General features: G+C 32.9%; 1 protein-coding gene across 5 annotated transcripts in view; it reads left to right on the top strand.

Annotated features, from left to right (window-relative positions):
• STK3 (serine/threonine kinase 3) overlaps nucleotides 1-16,257 on the top strand; it is a 498,339-nt gene that overhangs the window by 84,199 nt on the left and 397,883 nt on the right. For all 5 annotated transcript variants that reach the window (XM_031947034.1, XM_031947032.1, XM_031947033.1 and 2 more), the window contains one exon: nucleotides 9,065-9,179. In XM_031947034.1, coding sequence (XP_031802894.1) covers nucleotides 9,065-9,179 — 115 coding nt within the window. The remainder of the gene's footprint in view (nucleotides 1-9,064; nucleotides 9,180-16,257) is intronic.

Raw genomic sequence — 16,257 nt, 5'->3', positions numbered from 1 at the left:
GCCAATTTTTCCCCTCCTTCCCCCCATCCCCTCCCCCAGATGGCAGGTTGACCAATACATGTTAAATATGTTAAAGTATAAATTAAATACAATATTAGAATACATGTCCAAACAGTTATTTTGCTGTTCAAAAAAGAATCGATCTTTGAAATAGTGCAGGTGGACCAAGGTAGAGGAATTGGGAATTCTATGTAGTGATTCATAATCATTTCCCAGAGTTCTTTCGTTGGGTGTAGCTGGTTCAATTCATTACTGCTCTATTGTAGCTGATTTGTTCATCTCATTGTTGAAGAGGGCTAGGTCCATCAGAATTGATCAGAATTCAACAACAGTATTGTTGTTGAAGTATATAGTGATCTCCTGGTCCTGCTCATTTCACTCAGCATCAGTTCATGTAAGTCTCTCCAGGTCTTTCTGAAATCGTCCTGTTGGTCATTTCTTACAGAACAATAATATTCCATAATATTCATATACCACAATTTATTTAGCCATTCTCCAGTTGATGGACATCCACTCAGTTTCCAGTTTTTGGCCACTACAAAGAGGGCTGCTACAAACATTCTTGCACATACAGGTCTTTTTCCCTTCTTTAAAATCTCTTTGAGATATAAGCCCAGTAGAAACACTGCTGGATCAAAGGGTATGCACAATTTGATAACTTTTTGAGCATAGTTCCAAATTGCTCTCCAAATTGCTCTCTTCCAATAATGCATCAGTGTCTCTGTTTTCCCACATCCCCTCCAACATTTTTGCAATTCATTTTGAGGATTGCTCATATACTTTGATCATTTCTATGATGGAGAATAACTTTCAAGAAACTAAAAGTTTACATATATATACTTATACGTGTATATGTATATATATGTTATATATATACATACACACACACACACACACACATATATATATATATATAGTTGCTGGTATTAAAAAAAGGCTTTCTTTAGCTAGTGATGCATAGCAGAGTTTGTTTTTTTTTTAAAGTACATTTCAAAAGTGATTTGAGTTCAGACAATTGAATTCGCATGCAGCTTTTCTGGAATATCTGTATTTAAATCTGGAGATATAAAATAATAGAAAGTAAGATACATTTATTTTAGTTGAATTAACCTATAATTTATACCCAAGGAGAATGCTTAGCAGTAGATATATTTCTTTGGAATGGTGAAAGTTTTTATTTTCTTCATATACCAACTTTAATGAATGACAGAGTTCTAGTTAAAATGATAGTTGACCTGAAATATCTAGGAGCAGTTTGATATAACAGGGGCATGAAACTTAGAGGAAAAAAAGTCAAATCACAAATAATGTAAGATATAGTATAATTTTACTTTAGAGTTTATTGTTTTAAGAGAGAAAAAACATTCCACTTACCTAATTTTAAACTCAAGAATAAACAAAATATCTTCAATTAATAAAAATATTTGAGGCATATTTTTGCCATTTAAGGCTAAAGAGGAGGGGAAGAGAAACAGGGAGAAAAAAGATGTAGACAACAATTTATATCTACAGATATATAGTTGGGATGGAAGTTAAGTAGGTTCTGAGGTTACTTGTTGTAGATAAACAATTGTTATACCCTGTCATTCACTTGGGCTGTGGGTATGAGTTAGGAAACATGCTGTTATTACTCTTTAATTGAAATCATTAAATGCATAGTAGACTGGAACAGTCCTTTCTTCATGTGTCCGCTTTTGTATTTAGACTTCAAAAGTTTAATTTTGACATAGTTTTATTTTTCCACGAATCATACAATCATATATTTAGAGCTTACAGGTCAGTAGGTTCGACTTCCTTATGTGGCAGGTGAAGAAAATGAGTTAAGTAATTTACCTCAAGTTACATAGATTATAAGTATGAGAACTAGGATTCAAGCCTAATTTCTTTGACTCAGAATCCATTGTTCTTTTGCATTTTCTTGAAGAAAGAATTCACAAAATTTTCTGTGGAAAGTCTCTCCTGGAGAAACTTTTTTTGGTGTGTGTATTGACAGTCAAATTCAAAAAGTACTCTATATTCTTATTTTTGATTTACATTTTGCTTCTTTATAAATTCTTGCTTGGTTTCTCCTCTCAGCTCAAATAGTTCTCTTACTCCTAAAACACTTTGGATGAATCATTTCATCCCACTGTTCTTTACTTTGCATTATACTTATCTTTGTGCATGTTATACTCATTTCCTGCAAGACTATTTTATTTTGATTTTTATATCTACAGAATCCAGCATTGTTCTTTGAACATGTGATGATTAATCAATGTTTTCTGAATCAGATTCTTCTGCCTACTTGCATCATTTCCTGGAAAATTAGAATTTGACTTGTTTGTTCTTTGGACCCCTGTTACTCTTGTTTTTTCCTAGGAAACTAAAGAATGAATTAAATTTTAGAAACTTAGTGGAGAATCTTGAATCTCTTTTCCACCTTGTTCTAAGGTTATAAATTCCTTTCCCCCTTGCCCTACTTCCTCTTTCATATCAACAAATATTTATTGCCTACTACGTGTAAGAAGGAAGGGGCAGAAAGAAATAATATCATCTATATTTAAGGAATTTAAAATCTATTTGAAAAAATAAGATATAAATTTATATACTAGTTATAAGAGTTAAATAACAATTCTATACAACTATTCAATAGCAAGATTTTGTTATGAGAGATCAGTTTTTTGTAATGATTATTGCTTATGATTTGCTGGTAGACCACTTAAAAGCTGCAGTTGCCTTTTTGTTTAGTCATGATGAAGAGGTTTTCTTTGCACCTGTAATATGAAGACTCAGTATTTTTAGATACAATTTAAATTTTTGACTTTAATCTGCAAAGTTGTTTTATGGTTTGGGTTATAATCATCTGTGGGGCAGTGCCTACCACAGCACTTGAAATCAGACGATCAACTTTTGCTGACAGTTTCAAAGATTTAATCTCAAGGAACTGTGGGTAGACTGTTCTCAAAAGGAAAGTCTTTTGTTTTGGAATGTGCTTCTGTTCTGCTGAGATAATAAAAATCTGTTTATTTTTAGGCCTTTTATATTAGGCCCATATGTTCTAAGCATGGGCTAGTAGAGTGACTAACTCTGTCAGTGTACCAAAGTACCTTGATTTGTGGTTTTGTCTTACTTGTACTTGTCTTTGGATATACATGTCGGAGAAATTCTAAAAGGTATTTTTTCTATGGTATGCTTGGTTTTATCCCAAAATTCTTTGGTTTTAAAATAGTTGTTTAAAAAATACATCAAATTATGTAATAGAAATTTAGTTTCATAATACAGCCCTTTTTTTCTTTTCTTGATAATGAAATTGAATATTAAAATATTCACATTTGCTGAAGTTTTAATTCACAATAAAAAAGAAAATTTTAAAATGCAGTAACATTTTATTTGCAGTCAAATTTGGGAAACTACTCACTTTCTTTTGTGTTCTTTCAGTGGCATATAATATGGTGATATGATATTAATAACATTAATAATTAAATCTTAATGGCACTTAAAGATTTTACAAAATGTTTTACATTTATTACCTCATTTAGTTTACCTGATGTTGCTATTAGATGAGGAAATAAAAAAGGTTAACATATTTAATCATGGTCAGTACAGTTACAGAGCATCAGACATAGAAATTTCTGGCTCCATGTCTGTTTTGAACAAAGTGCTGTAAAGGACATTATATATAATATATGTGTATATATACATACATACATATATTATATATATGTATAACTTCATTTCTTGTTAGCTGCTCTGCTTGGTTTTAGTTCAAGAAACATTAAGCCTTTCCCCCAAGATAAGTTCATCACCTAAAATCTCATTGTTATGTAGGTTGATTAATCTTTGGTACTAATCATCTCCTCAGCACCCTCAGTTGCCTCTCTTTTCTGCTTGGAGGACTGAACACTAAACTTATCCCAAAGTCTTCCTTTATAGAGGGTTCAGAATGTCCCATGTAACTTAATTTTCCATCACTTGCTCTGCTTGGTTTCAACTCTATCCTATGAATATTCATTTTATTATTAAATTGTGTGTTATATACATAAAACTTGCAAAAATTATTGGTAAAACTAAAAAATGGAAGATATCTTATTCTTTTTTAGTGTTATCAGATTGTGAACAACTAATTTCACACAGATATTACTTTAATAATATCTGCTTTTCTTTCTAGAATAGTAAGTTTAAATTTTACATGGAAAATGTCTTTTGCCATTTATTTAGTCAGGTTAGCTTTACATATAAAATACATTAATGTTAAACTAAACTTTTTTTTACCTGAACCTTTTAATTGTGGAATTTAGCTGTATGTGAATGTTTGTGTGTTACATAGGAATGAGGAGAGCTCAGAGACTTTTTCCCATTCATTTCTACCATTTTCTGTTTCCCCACATTCTTAGTTTGTATATTGTTTCTTTTTTAATTTGGAGGCAGTGAACATAGAGTTAAAGTAAAGAAGTATAAAAGAGCTGTTAAATAGGTAGGAATCAAAGAATGAAAAGCAATACTAGTGGGCCCTAAGTAAGAGATAGAATTAGTATATAAATATAATATATAAATGGGAGGTGGAATTGCAGATGTGTTTCTTTTGCACTAAGGTTGTTCTACAGGTGAGGGAAATTAGAAGGGGAAAAAGAGGATGAAAGAAAAGGAATGGAAGTAGATAGTAAATTGTTGTGGGATAAATCAACCAGAGGAAAGATAGTGGGAGAGAGAAAGAAAAATGAATGGCCAATAAGTTTTACTCTGAATGAACCTCAAAGATGTTTGTTGTGATTTCTGTTTTTATAAGGAAAACTTTTCCAGTTGCCATTCTTGTCCTGCTTGTTGGACCTGATTAACTAAGAGCATTTTCATTGTAAATTAAAGTACATTAGGACTCTCCCACCAGTTGTCCCCACCATCTGCTAGTGTCTTTCTTCACCCACCCTCTATGCTGTGGGAATTTTCCAAGTTCCCATCACTGCCTTCAGGACAAAGTATGCAATAGAAATGAAAGCCACTGTTCTGATCAACTTTAGGCTGTGTGCCCATGGAATGGCTTTGTTAGGCACTGTGGGCAGTCAGTGAGAAGCACTTTTGTGCTGATGCTAAAGATGGTACAAATAATCCAGAACTACTACTTATTGGAATTTTTTTTATCCTTTGGCAGTTGGGGTTAAATGACTTGCCCAGGTCACACAGGTAGGAAGTGTTAAGTGTTTGAGACCGGAACTCCTAACTTCAGGGCTGGTGCTCTATCTACTGCGCCACCTAGCTGCCTGGGAATTTTTTTTTTTTTTTTAATAAGGAAAGAGTTAACAGATAAGAGGATAACAGGAATTTAAAAAAGATACTTGACTTTGCCATTTGAAGAAACAAAAAGCAGCTCTTTTGCTTTGATCCATTTGCACATAAGTGCTCAATTAGTCCACCTAAAACATCAGTTTTATTGTGTACTTCATTTTATCAAAAACTTTCTGTGACACCCTCTTGCTTAAAATGATTACATTTTCTCTTTCTATTGATATCCTAATGTTCCTTTAAGGCTAATTTCAAGTATCATCTCCCTTAAAAAATCTTCCTTCTCTTTATTGCTATTGTACATAAGATACTAAATAAATATTTGCTCAATGAATCAATGACTTTTGGTTGAAGAAGAAAGGGTGATTAGTATGCAGCTTGAGAGGACTGAGGAAATTTGCTTCATTAAGAACAGAGACTTAGAAGAAAAAGTCAAATCCAGAGGTTGAGGCAGAGTTGTGCTAACCAGCCACGTCATTTTTCTGGCCTCAGTTCTCTCATTCATCAAATGGGGTTAAAGATACTTGCTCTTCCTACTCCATGAAATTATTGTGAGGATGAAATAAGATCATAGAAAGAGCATTGGACTAAGTCAGAAGACCTTTACTACTTACTGTTGAGACCTTGAGCAAGTCTTTACCTTTTGGATGTCAGGTTTCTTCCTTTGTAAATTGAAGAGGATCTAGGAATTCCTTGTGGAAACAGGTTGAAAATTAAAAAGAAAATATTGCATAGGTATGTTATAATTCAGTATAGCTGTGTAGTATGTTGTGGTGGGTAGAAGGCTATTCTTAGAGCTAGGAAGACCTGGATTTACCTTCTACCTTGGACATAGACTAGCTGTGAACTCTTGAGACTCTTGAGAAGTCATTTAAACCTTAGGCAGCTCTCTATGATTAATTGAGGTTATTCTATAGATAGTAGATAGTGGGAGTTCCCATATATAATCATAGATCCTTGAAGTATTTGACATACTTAAATATTGTCTCCTTGGTTGTCCTTTTATATTGTATAAAGATTCATGGATTCATAGACTATAGAATTGGAAGAGACTTTAAAGATCATACAATTCAATCATTTCATTTTATAGATGAGGATATTAAGGCTCAAAGAAGGAGGCTTGTTTTCCTAACCCATTACCACAAGAACTATAATAAAAACTACCTAATGCATTAGAGAAATACAAAGTCCAGCCCAACAAGTCTTTATTAAGTTCCAAACATATGTAGTACAATGTGCAAGCCACTGGGGATGTTGGGCAAAATGAGAAGAGTCCCTGCTTTTAAGGAGCTTCCTTTTAGCCAGAGAGAGGAGGTTATATTATGTGAACAGATAAGTACTTAAAGGGAAGACAGCATGGTACTGTGGAAAGAGTACTGTGGAAAGAGCCCTGGTTCCAGAGTCAGAGGATTTGAGTTCAAGTCCTGTCTATAACTTACTACATTTACAACTTTGGGCAAGTTTGGCAAAAGGAGAATTAACTGTTTTGCTGTGTGCCAGAAATTTTGCTAAGCTCTTTCCAAATATGATCTCATTTGATCACAGTTTCTTCTGTGAAGAAGAAAACTGATTACAATTTATTTATCTGTAAAATAGAGAGTTTCTAGATGGCTATTGCAGTCTCTTCCATCTTTGGATCTGTGATCCTATGATATTTTTTGCATAGGAGGAAGATTCTAACAGGGGATTGGAAAAAAAGTTTCCTTTAGGAGCTGGTATATGAGCCAGACCTTAAGTAGGCTAAATTCTAAAAGATGGGAAAAGTGAAAAGGGATAGTTCAAGTCTGGGAGCCAGTCTTTGCAATGTCAAGGAAGTGGGGAATAGAGAGCCAGGTTTTTGGGCCAGTGAGGATGAATATATGAAGCCTTAAAAGGAAGGCTGGATCCAAACTGAAAGATTTTAAATGCTAGACTGAAAACAATCAGTAGAAAGATGTATAGATCCAGATCTATATCTGGATATAGAGATGTGAAATTCTTCTGCATAGACATGATAATTGGATCCATGAGAGTTGGTGTTAAGAGAATGGAGAAAGAGAAAAGAAGAGAACATAGGACAGAGGCTTGGGGGACATTTGTGGTTAAGAAGTGGGAATGGATGTTGAAGCAGCAAAAGAAATGATAAGGAGCCATGAGCCATGAAGAAGGAGAATCAGAAGAGAGTAGTGACATGAAATATGTTGGAGAATATCTGAGGAATATGTGCTAGATGACAGTAAAGTAAAGGTAATTTCCTAAAATGGTTAGCAGGAAGAGACAAGAATGACTTTATTTAGGAAGGACATGGTATTCCTGTTTAAAACTGGATGTACTTTGTTGGGATATGAGTAGTTTTTCTTCCTTCACTGTGTAATGTAGATACATTTCTTTCTTTTTTAAATAGTATTTTATTTTTCCAATATATAACCTTCACCTTTGTAAAACCTTGTGTTCCAAATTTTTCTCCCTCTACTCACTTGCTCACTTACTTCCTTCTCAAGACAGCAAACAATCTGATACAGGTTAAACATCTGTAGTTCTTCTAAACATATTTCCATATTTGTCATGCTGCATAAAAATATCAGATCAAATAGGAAAAAAAAAAAAACTAAGCAAACAACAGCAAAAAGGTGAAAATACTATGCTTTGATTCACAGTCTCCATAGTTCTCTCTCTAGATATGGATGGCACTTTCCATCAATGTGGATGCATTTCGAGGCCTATCCTTGGCTCCTGCTTCCTTTTTTTTCTTATTCTTGGCCTAGAATATCTTATCTGCTCTCATGGTTTTGACTATTATTTATATTCACGTGACTATTAAAGTGTATCTTCTATCTTTCAGATTGAATACAGTTTAAGCATTTCAACTTGCTTTAACTTGATGACTATCTTCAGTGATGCACATCAAAGTCATTCTATACCATCTTATCCTGTCCTACTGGCATTCATGTTCTACCATACAAATTCCTTCAAGATATATACAGTTCACTTGAGTTTTTAGTCCTCAGGGTATTGCCCATCTCTTGCTGAACCTCATCCTTGATGCATATCTTACCTCTCTCTTTTCTCAGTGGTACAAGATGCTTGCTCCTTTCATAATTGAAGATGATTTGGTTATTTTGGTAACTACTTTTGGTAACTGTTGCATGCCTTTCTCTTGCTCTGTGAATTGTTTGTGACTTTAATTCTTTGGAAATTGTTCAGTTCCACGAATCTCATTTATAAGATACCACTAGGAGAGAATGCCGGTACTAACACCATGCATAACATATTCAGATGGATTTTTTTCCTAGTTCAGGATTATTGAAAATACTTGAAAATATTGTATGTAATTTCCCAGAATGTATTAAAACCCAGAATTTTCAAAGGATAAACCAAGAGATTTTTTTTTTTATTGGTATCAATCCTGAAATAGCATCTTTTTTTATTTGATTGTTAATATTTCATTGAAACCATATGTTTGTAGAAGGCCTATAGTCCAGAGGTAGAGGTTATAAATGTGTCTTTAGGTGCTTTATGTTAAATTATGTTAAAATATTATCTGGAACGCTATTGTCATAATGTGTGTTTGATTAGTAGAATATAGAATTTATATAAATTAAGTCTACATTATCTTGGGAATGACGTAAACAACTGGAAATTTGTTCCTATGGTTTATGATGTTATTTAATTCCATTCATGGATTAAAGCCTAACTGTGCAGAATTGATGTAATTCAGATAATAACATTCACTTGTAACATCATGATATGTTTAAAATACCATTTATTGGGGGAAATCTCTACTTCTGGAATTTATAAACTTTTAATCAACTTTTTTGTTTTTCTTCAGCCCCTATGTTGTAAAGTACTATGGCAGTTACTTTAAGAACACTGACCTTTGGATTGTTATGGAATACTGTGGAGCTGGTTCTGTTTCAGACATAATTCGGTTACGGAATAAGACAGTAAGTAATTTTTCAATGCTATATTTTATTTTGAAATGAATTTCTTACTATGTTTTCTACAGAGAGATAACATGACATAATGCAAAAAGTGTTGTCTTTGAAGTAAAAAAAAAACCCAAAACTTGTCTCTGTGACAATGGACAAATCACTAAACAGCCAGTATTTATGTATCACTTTAAGGTTTACAAGGCATTTTATAAATAGCTCATTTGATTGTCACAAGAAGGTGGGTGTTAGTATTATCCCTATTTTTTAAGAGGTAAGTGACTTGCCCAGAGTTCATGTCTTCCACAGGATTTGAGTTTGTCTTCCTGATTCTAAGAACAATGCTCTCTCTACTGCGCCACCTAGTGACTTTGCCTCAGCGCCCTAGGCAAGTGAAGGAGAAAGTTCCTTAGTCTAATGAAATCACAGGTCCAGACTTAAAAAAAAGAATTGTAAAGGATCATTATTGAGATGCTTGCTGGGGAAGGAAGTATTTGATGAAAAAGAAACTACTGAATAAGTCAATTAGTGAAGGAAATCATGATATAGTAGATAGAATACTGGATGTGGAGTCAGAAAGACTTCAAATACTACCTCAGACACTTAGTAACTAAGTGACCCTAAGAAAGTAATTAACTTTGCTGTACTTCAGTTTTTTCATCATTAAAATGAGAGTGTTAGGCTACATGACCTCCAAGGTCCCTTTTAGTTTTAAATGGATGATCCTGTGATCCTTTGAAGAGCCAACTATAGGACTTAGAAATATTAGTTGAAACAGATAGTTCTTGCCATCAAGTAGCTTACAATGTAAGGGAAGAAAACAGAACGTGGGGGAGTAGTAAATAAGGAGGAGAGGTATGGTCCAGGAAGTTATAAAGATGGTTATTTAGTTATAGTTATTGGAAAAAGAGGGAAATTGCTGTATTGCTGAGTAAAGTGAGAGTGGCAAGGGAAGGTATAAGGAAAATGACCAAGGTAAAGATGAGGACATTAAGTTGTGGTAGGAGGAAAAATTTTAAGAGAATCAGTTTAAACTCCTCTCATCTTATGGAATATTTTCAGCCTAATATATTAATGTAGCATAATGTTGTTTGTGTCTAATTTCCTCATTTATAGCATCTATTCTCTCACCTTTGCATACCAGTGTTATGTGGGCTAATGACTCCTTTGGAGAAGAAAAAAATCTGTGGAATTAGAAATACACAGGGCTTATATTTAAAAATATATGTAATAAACTTGGTTTAGATTTTACTTAATAATTAAATGACAATTTATGTCTGAGAAGTTTGGGAAGAAAGGTAAGTTTATTTTATGTTTGGGATATTCTAAATACTTTGGTCATCCAAGTGAATAGTTAAAAAGACTAAAAATGTTTAAAACCACAGTTAATCTAATATGCTTCTGAATTTTCAGAGTCTATTGAAAAGTATATTTTTTGCTAATCATTTCAGGATGTTTGAAAGTAATGTTGGCAGGTTGTAACTTCATGGCTTTATGTGATGCAATTTAGTAAAATGTAATTAACAAAATCTTTTTATGGTTGTGTTTTAATCCTAAATAAAAGAATTTTTTACAGAATAGCTACTTTAAACTAGAAATGCATCAAGTTAGTTTTGGATATATATGTAGGGAGAGAAGTTATCCTATTTATCTGTGAAATGACTGTAAAGACTAATCAGCAGGATAATTTATAATTCTATGGAACAGTTATATAATTACTATATGACATTGTTATTTTCAGACGTGTTCCAGTAAAATACATTCAGAAAAATGCTTAAATACTTGAGTCAATTTGTGGTTAACCAAAATCATTTTAAAGTTTGATTAAGAAAGTAACTTGAAAGTTTACTGTATTGATTTTTTTTTTTTGTTAGGAAAAATAAAGCAAATAGAATTTTTTTTAAAGGAAGTGAAGCAAGAGTTAAATGTTCCTTGTTTTGACAGAATAGGTTAAGTGATCTGTGATGTTTTAATTATAGATTTTAAAATTTCCATAATTTTTTTTACCAGAATATATATAAATCATATGACTCTGTCATGATTAGAGGAAAAATGTTTTATCAAAAACAAGTTAGAAAATGGTTCCAATTCATACTAGAAATGAAACTTTTATAAACTGATGGCAAAAAACCATTTTGCTAAACTTAGATCTTATACTTAATTTATAATGGTGATATAAATAAGATTATATGAAATTGGCAAATGTAACTTTCCTTCACACTCATATTTTTATATCTAATGATGCCTTTTATGCCTTAAATGTGGCTTAAGTAGTTTATTATGTCAAAAAATAAAAACTACAGACTTTAAAAGATATTTTTATTTCCTTTGTTTCAAAAATATTTGAAAATTGATAATATTCCAAAAAACTTTTTGTCCCATTTGTCCATAAAATGGAGCATAGTAAAATTGTTTTAAATATAGATATTTTAGAAAGTGTAGTTTATTCATTCAGTAAGCTTTTATTAAATACCAAATGAGTGCCAGGCTCTGTATGCTAGCTACTGGGGATTTTAATTCAGCATTCAAATGGATTTGTGAGTTCCCTCCAATGATGAAGATAGCAACTCATTGATGCCTAGCCATCTTGCAGCTTTTTTGTCCATATTCTTTCACAAGTTCATTGTAGAGGGCATTTCTCAAACAAGGGAATGACAGTGATTTGATTTGTGCTTTAAGAAGATTAGTTTGGCCACATTATGATGAATTGGAGGAGAGGACAGAGACTTGAGGCAAGTAGGGTTATTAGGGGGCTTTTGTGATAGTCTTGGTGGAACATAACGAAAATCTGAACTTACAGGTATCTGACAAATTTTTACAACATTTATTCCATGTCATAATGAAAAAGCAATTACAAGACAGGATATCCAAAAATTCTTAATGTTGTTCTAAGTTTTCTGGAATATCTTGTATAGCAGGATAATACTTTGTCACTAAGGGACACAGGCTAGCAAAGAATATAAATAAAATAAATAGAAAAATATTTACTAAGTGCTTCTCAGATTGGAACACTATGTTATTGTGAGATCAGTGTTTTTCTTTGAAAAAATATCACTACTTCATACTCTTTAAAAAAAAATAAAAGTGATGCACTTATCCATTAAACACACACTTATTAAATGCCTATTCTATCTGAAGTATTGTTATAAGTGCTAATGGAGATGTAAAGTTTAGATAAGATACACGTATTCTAGAAGATAATAAGGCAAAACCAGATAACTATAATGCATAGTATTATGGGATAAACACAGTTGTAAAGCAATGTGCTATATGAGGTTTAAGGAAGAAGAGTGTTACCAACAGAGTACCTGGGAAGGCTTCATGGAAGAAATGATAATTGTACTTTAAAGGATGGATAGAAATTCATAAGCAATAAGGAGAAACAAAGCTATTTTAGGTGGTCAAGGAATTATGTAAGAAAAGCAATGGAGACAGGAAAGTGCTGGCGATATTTGGGGGCATAGCATAGTCCAGTTTCCCTTTAGGGTAGAGGGCAGAGAAAGGAGAATATGCAACAGGAACAGAAAGATAGGGTGAATCTAGCTTTTAATGCTAGGCAATGGTATTTAGACTTAACTTAATATGCAATAAGAAGTCATTGAATATTCTTGAGCCTAGGATTGCCATAGTCAGATCTATGCACAGGATAAATTAGCAATATGAACAATGAAATAGTAGAGAAAGTGGATGTTGGAAGACCTACTACAATAATCTAATTGAGGACTTTAAATTAAAAATGGTAGAAGTGGGAATAGAGAAGAGGGGATAGATATGACGTGCTGTGGAGTTAGAATTCATAGAACTTGGTATTTGACTAGGTATGAAAAGTAAGAGAGAAGAGACAAAGATAAACCTAGATATCAAACGTGGGAATTTGGATAATGCTATAGATAGAATTTCTGAAGTTAGAATGAGGGTGAAGGTTTATCAAGGACAATAGTAAGATTGGTTTTGGATATATTTATCTTTTTCTTGGTAGAGATATCTTATAGGCAATTGGAAATGCAAGTGTGGAGCTCAGGAAAAAGTTATAAAGGCCAGAGAGATATTTGTGACTCATCTGCATAAAAGTAGTATTTAAAAATATAAGGGCAAATAACGTTGCCAAGGAGAGATAATAGAGAAAGGACAGATCCTTAGTTAGGAAGAGAAAAGGACATAGCAGAGGAGGCAAAGAGTATTTAGAGGAGTAGGAGGAAAAAAATGAGAAGTAGGAGTGAATATTACTTATTAAATATTAGAGCAGAAAGGTTGAACAGTAAAGAGATCAGAAAAAAGACCATTGATTCATTGAGTAGGAGGGTCAGTGGTGACTTTTGAGCACTGTTTTAGTTGATTAGTGGGAATGTGTGTAAAAATCATAGTATCATCATTGATCATTGTGGTCAATTCAGATTAAATCTTTCAAAATTGTTCATCACAAGAGGTTGGTGAGAGTGTTAATGAGGAAATGGAAGAATTGGGTATAGAAACTTTTAAAAGACATTTAGAAGTGATGGGGAGGAGAAAGAAAAGGATTAAGAAGGATAAAATCATAAGGGAAACCTTTTTTTTAAACAGGGAGATTTTAAGCCTATTTGGGGGCAAATAGGAAGAAGTCAGTGGGGAAACAATCATCAACAATAACATAATTTATTAAATGTCTACTCTTTATGGAGCCAGCTAGGTGGAGCCTGGACTCGGTAACATCTGACTTCAAATCTGGATTTAAATATTTACTAGCTGTGTAAACCTGGGTGAGTCTCATAAGCTTTGTCTGCCTCAGTTCTTTTAACTATGGGGATCATGGTATTACTTACTTCCCAGGATTTTTGTAAGGATCAAATGGGACAATATTTGCAAAGTGTTTTGTATATAAGTGTTATATAAATGTTAACTATTATTGTTTTTAGTGATCATCATCAGACACTATTAGGTGCTAGGGATAAAAAGATAAAAGTGAAACAGTACTAAACCTCCAAGAATTTATTAGGGAGGAGGTGAAAGGGAAGGTTCTGGTCCATTATCCCCCCAAAATCCCACCTCACATTTATATGATATTTTAAGATCTGCTAAGTACTTTATATATTTTATTTCACTTGATAGATTAAAGTACTTGTCTGGCATGTAATAGGTACTTAATAAATGCCAATTGACTCACCGACTTGGGCATGGTAAGGGTGAAAAGTAGGTTTAACATGATTGAGTTTGGAGGAAGGTATAGCGATTGTGGTTGGAGAATTAAATATCAGATTTCTATATCTTGGATATGTTGTAATTCTGAGAAATAAGGACGACAAAGTAGTTGGAGTTGAGAGTGTTGAAGAATTGTGTGGTCAATTTGTTAGGAGGGTTGTTAACATTAAACTGAAGTTTTTGAGGATGATGGCAGCAGGTAGAAAATAGAGGAAGGCTATGTATTGAAGGCATTGAAAGTTCAGTGGATGACAGCATTGACAATGAAATGGATTACTTGAATTTCATTTTATTATTTTTTTTTATTAAAGCCTTTTATTTTTAAAACATATGCATAGATTATTTTCTATATTCACCCTTGCAAAACCTTGTGTTTCAAATTTTTTTCCTTCCCTCCCCCCTGGCATCTCTAGATGCCAGATTGCTTGAATTTCAGATAAGGAAAGATCATTTTGGAGTATGAGTAGAATAGTTATCAAACTTTTTGGTTGCTCTTAAAATTTATTGAGTAACTCACAAAGCTTTTTTTTTTTCATATATGGGTTATTTCTGTCAGCATACATATACCACATTAAAAATTTAGATATCTTTGAAAATAGTTTAAAATTTTAATACCCTGAAAAGGTTTTGGAGACCTTAAGGGCCCCTGCACTACAGTTTTAGAAGCAATAGTATAGACACAATGATAGAGCAAGGAGTGTTCCTTTTTCTAGCACTGAAGGTCAAGGGGAATGGGAGGAGTAACCTCCAAAGAAAAGGATTGCAAGCAATGTGGCTTCTTCAGGGAAAAGCTAGAATTCATTTAAAATGAGGAGGTTGGAGGAATGTTAGTTCAAAAGTTTGAAGATTGTGAGAGAATTTGTTTAGAATAGAGTGGGTTGCTCCAAAGAGTATAGTTGTGATTTTGGAGCCAGACTTATTTGGAGTAGTGCTAATCAGAAGAGGATTAAATTGTTAGGAGGTATAATGGGTATGTAGTTTGCCACTAAATCATTGAAGAAAGATGAACAGGATTGGGGAATCACTTTAATGGAATGTAGATTGATATGACAATTTAAATGATAAGGGACTTTGAGATTTAATCTAACTAAATTGAAACACTTGTTAAAATTACTTTTAAAAGTTAACATGTTTAACATTTATTTTCTCTCCCTCTGACATCTTCCCAAACTCCTGTGGTTTAAAAAAAGAAAAGAAAACCAAAATCTTTGTAACCAATATACATAGTTAAGCAAAACAAATTCACATATTGGTCATGTCTAAAAATGTATCTCAATCTACAAATTTAGTCCATTACCTCTCTTGTCAAAATTTGGGTAGTATTCTTTATCATTTATCCTTTGACATTATGGTTGATCATTGTGTTTAGAGGTTTTAAGTCTTTCATAATTATTCATTTCTACAGTGTTGATGCTAAAATATAAATTATTTTTCTGGTTCTGCTCACTTCATTTTGCATCTAAGTCTTCTGATCTTTCTTTTAAACTATCCCTTTTGTCCTTCTTTATGGTACAATAGTATTCTATTACATTCACATACCATAATTTGTTCAAATATTTTCCCGCTGTCCTTTGTTTCTAATTCTTTGCTACCACAAAAAAGAAATGCTGTAGGTATTTTTGTACTTTTAGGATTTTTTTCTTCTTTGTTTGATCTCTTTTTAATAAAGGAGTTATTATGGTGTCCCTGCATCAGAAGTACAGATCTATAACTTATGGAGCTTATTTCCAAATTACTTTCCTTAATGGTCATACAGTTCATACTTCTGCCAGTGTATTAATGTGGAGTATTGGTGTTTTGGAATGTTGCAGCGTGAATACCACCAAGTTGTTTTTCTTTCTTAATAGTGACAATAGTACTAATGAGATGATACTTGTGATGGTCAGGCAGAGTAAGATCTTAATAAAATCTTGTCTCA

This window comes from Sarcophilus harrisii, chromosome 1 (genome assembly GCF_902635505.1).
Source record: "Sarcophilus harrisii chromosome 1, mSarHar1.11, whole genome shotgun sequence".
NCBI lineage: Eukaryota > Metazoa > Chordata > Mammalia > Dasyuromorphia > Dasyuridae > Sarcophilus > Sarcophilus harrisii.
Note: the sequence above shows the minus strand (reverse complement) of the source record. Positions and strands in the feature narration are given on the sequence as shown.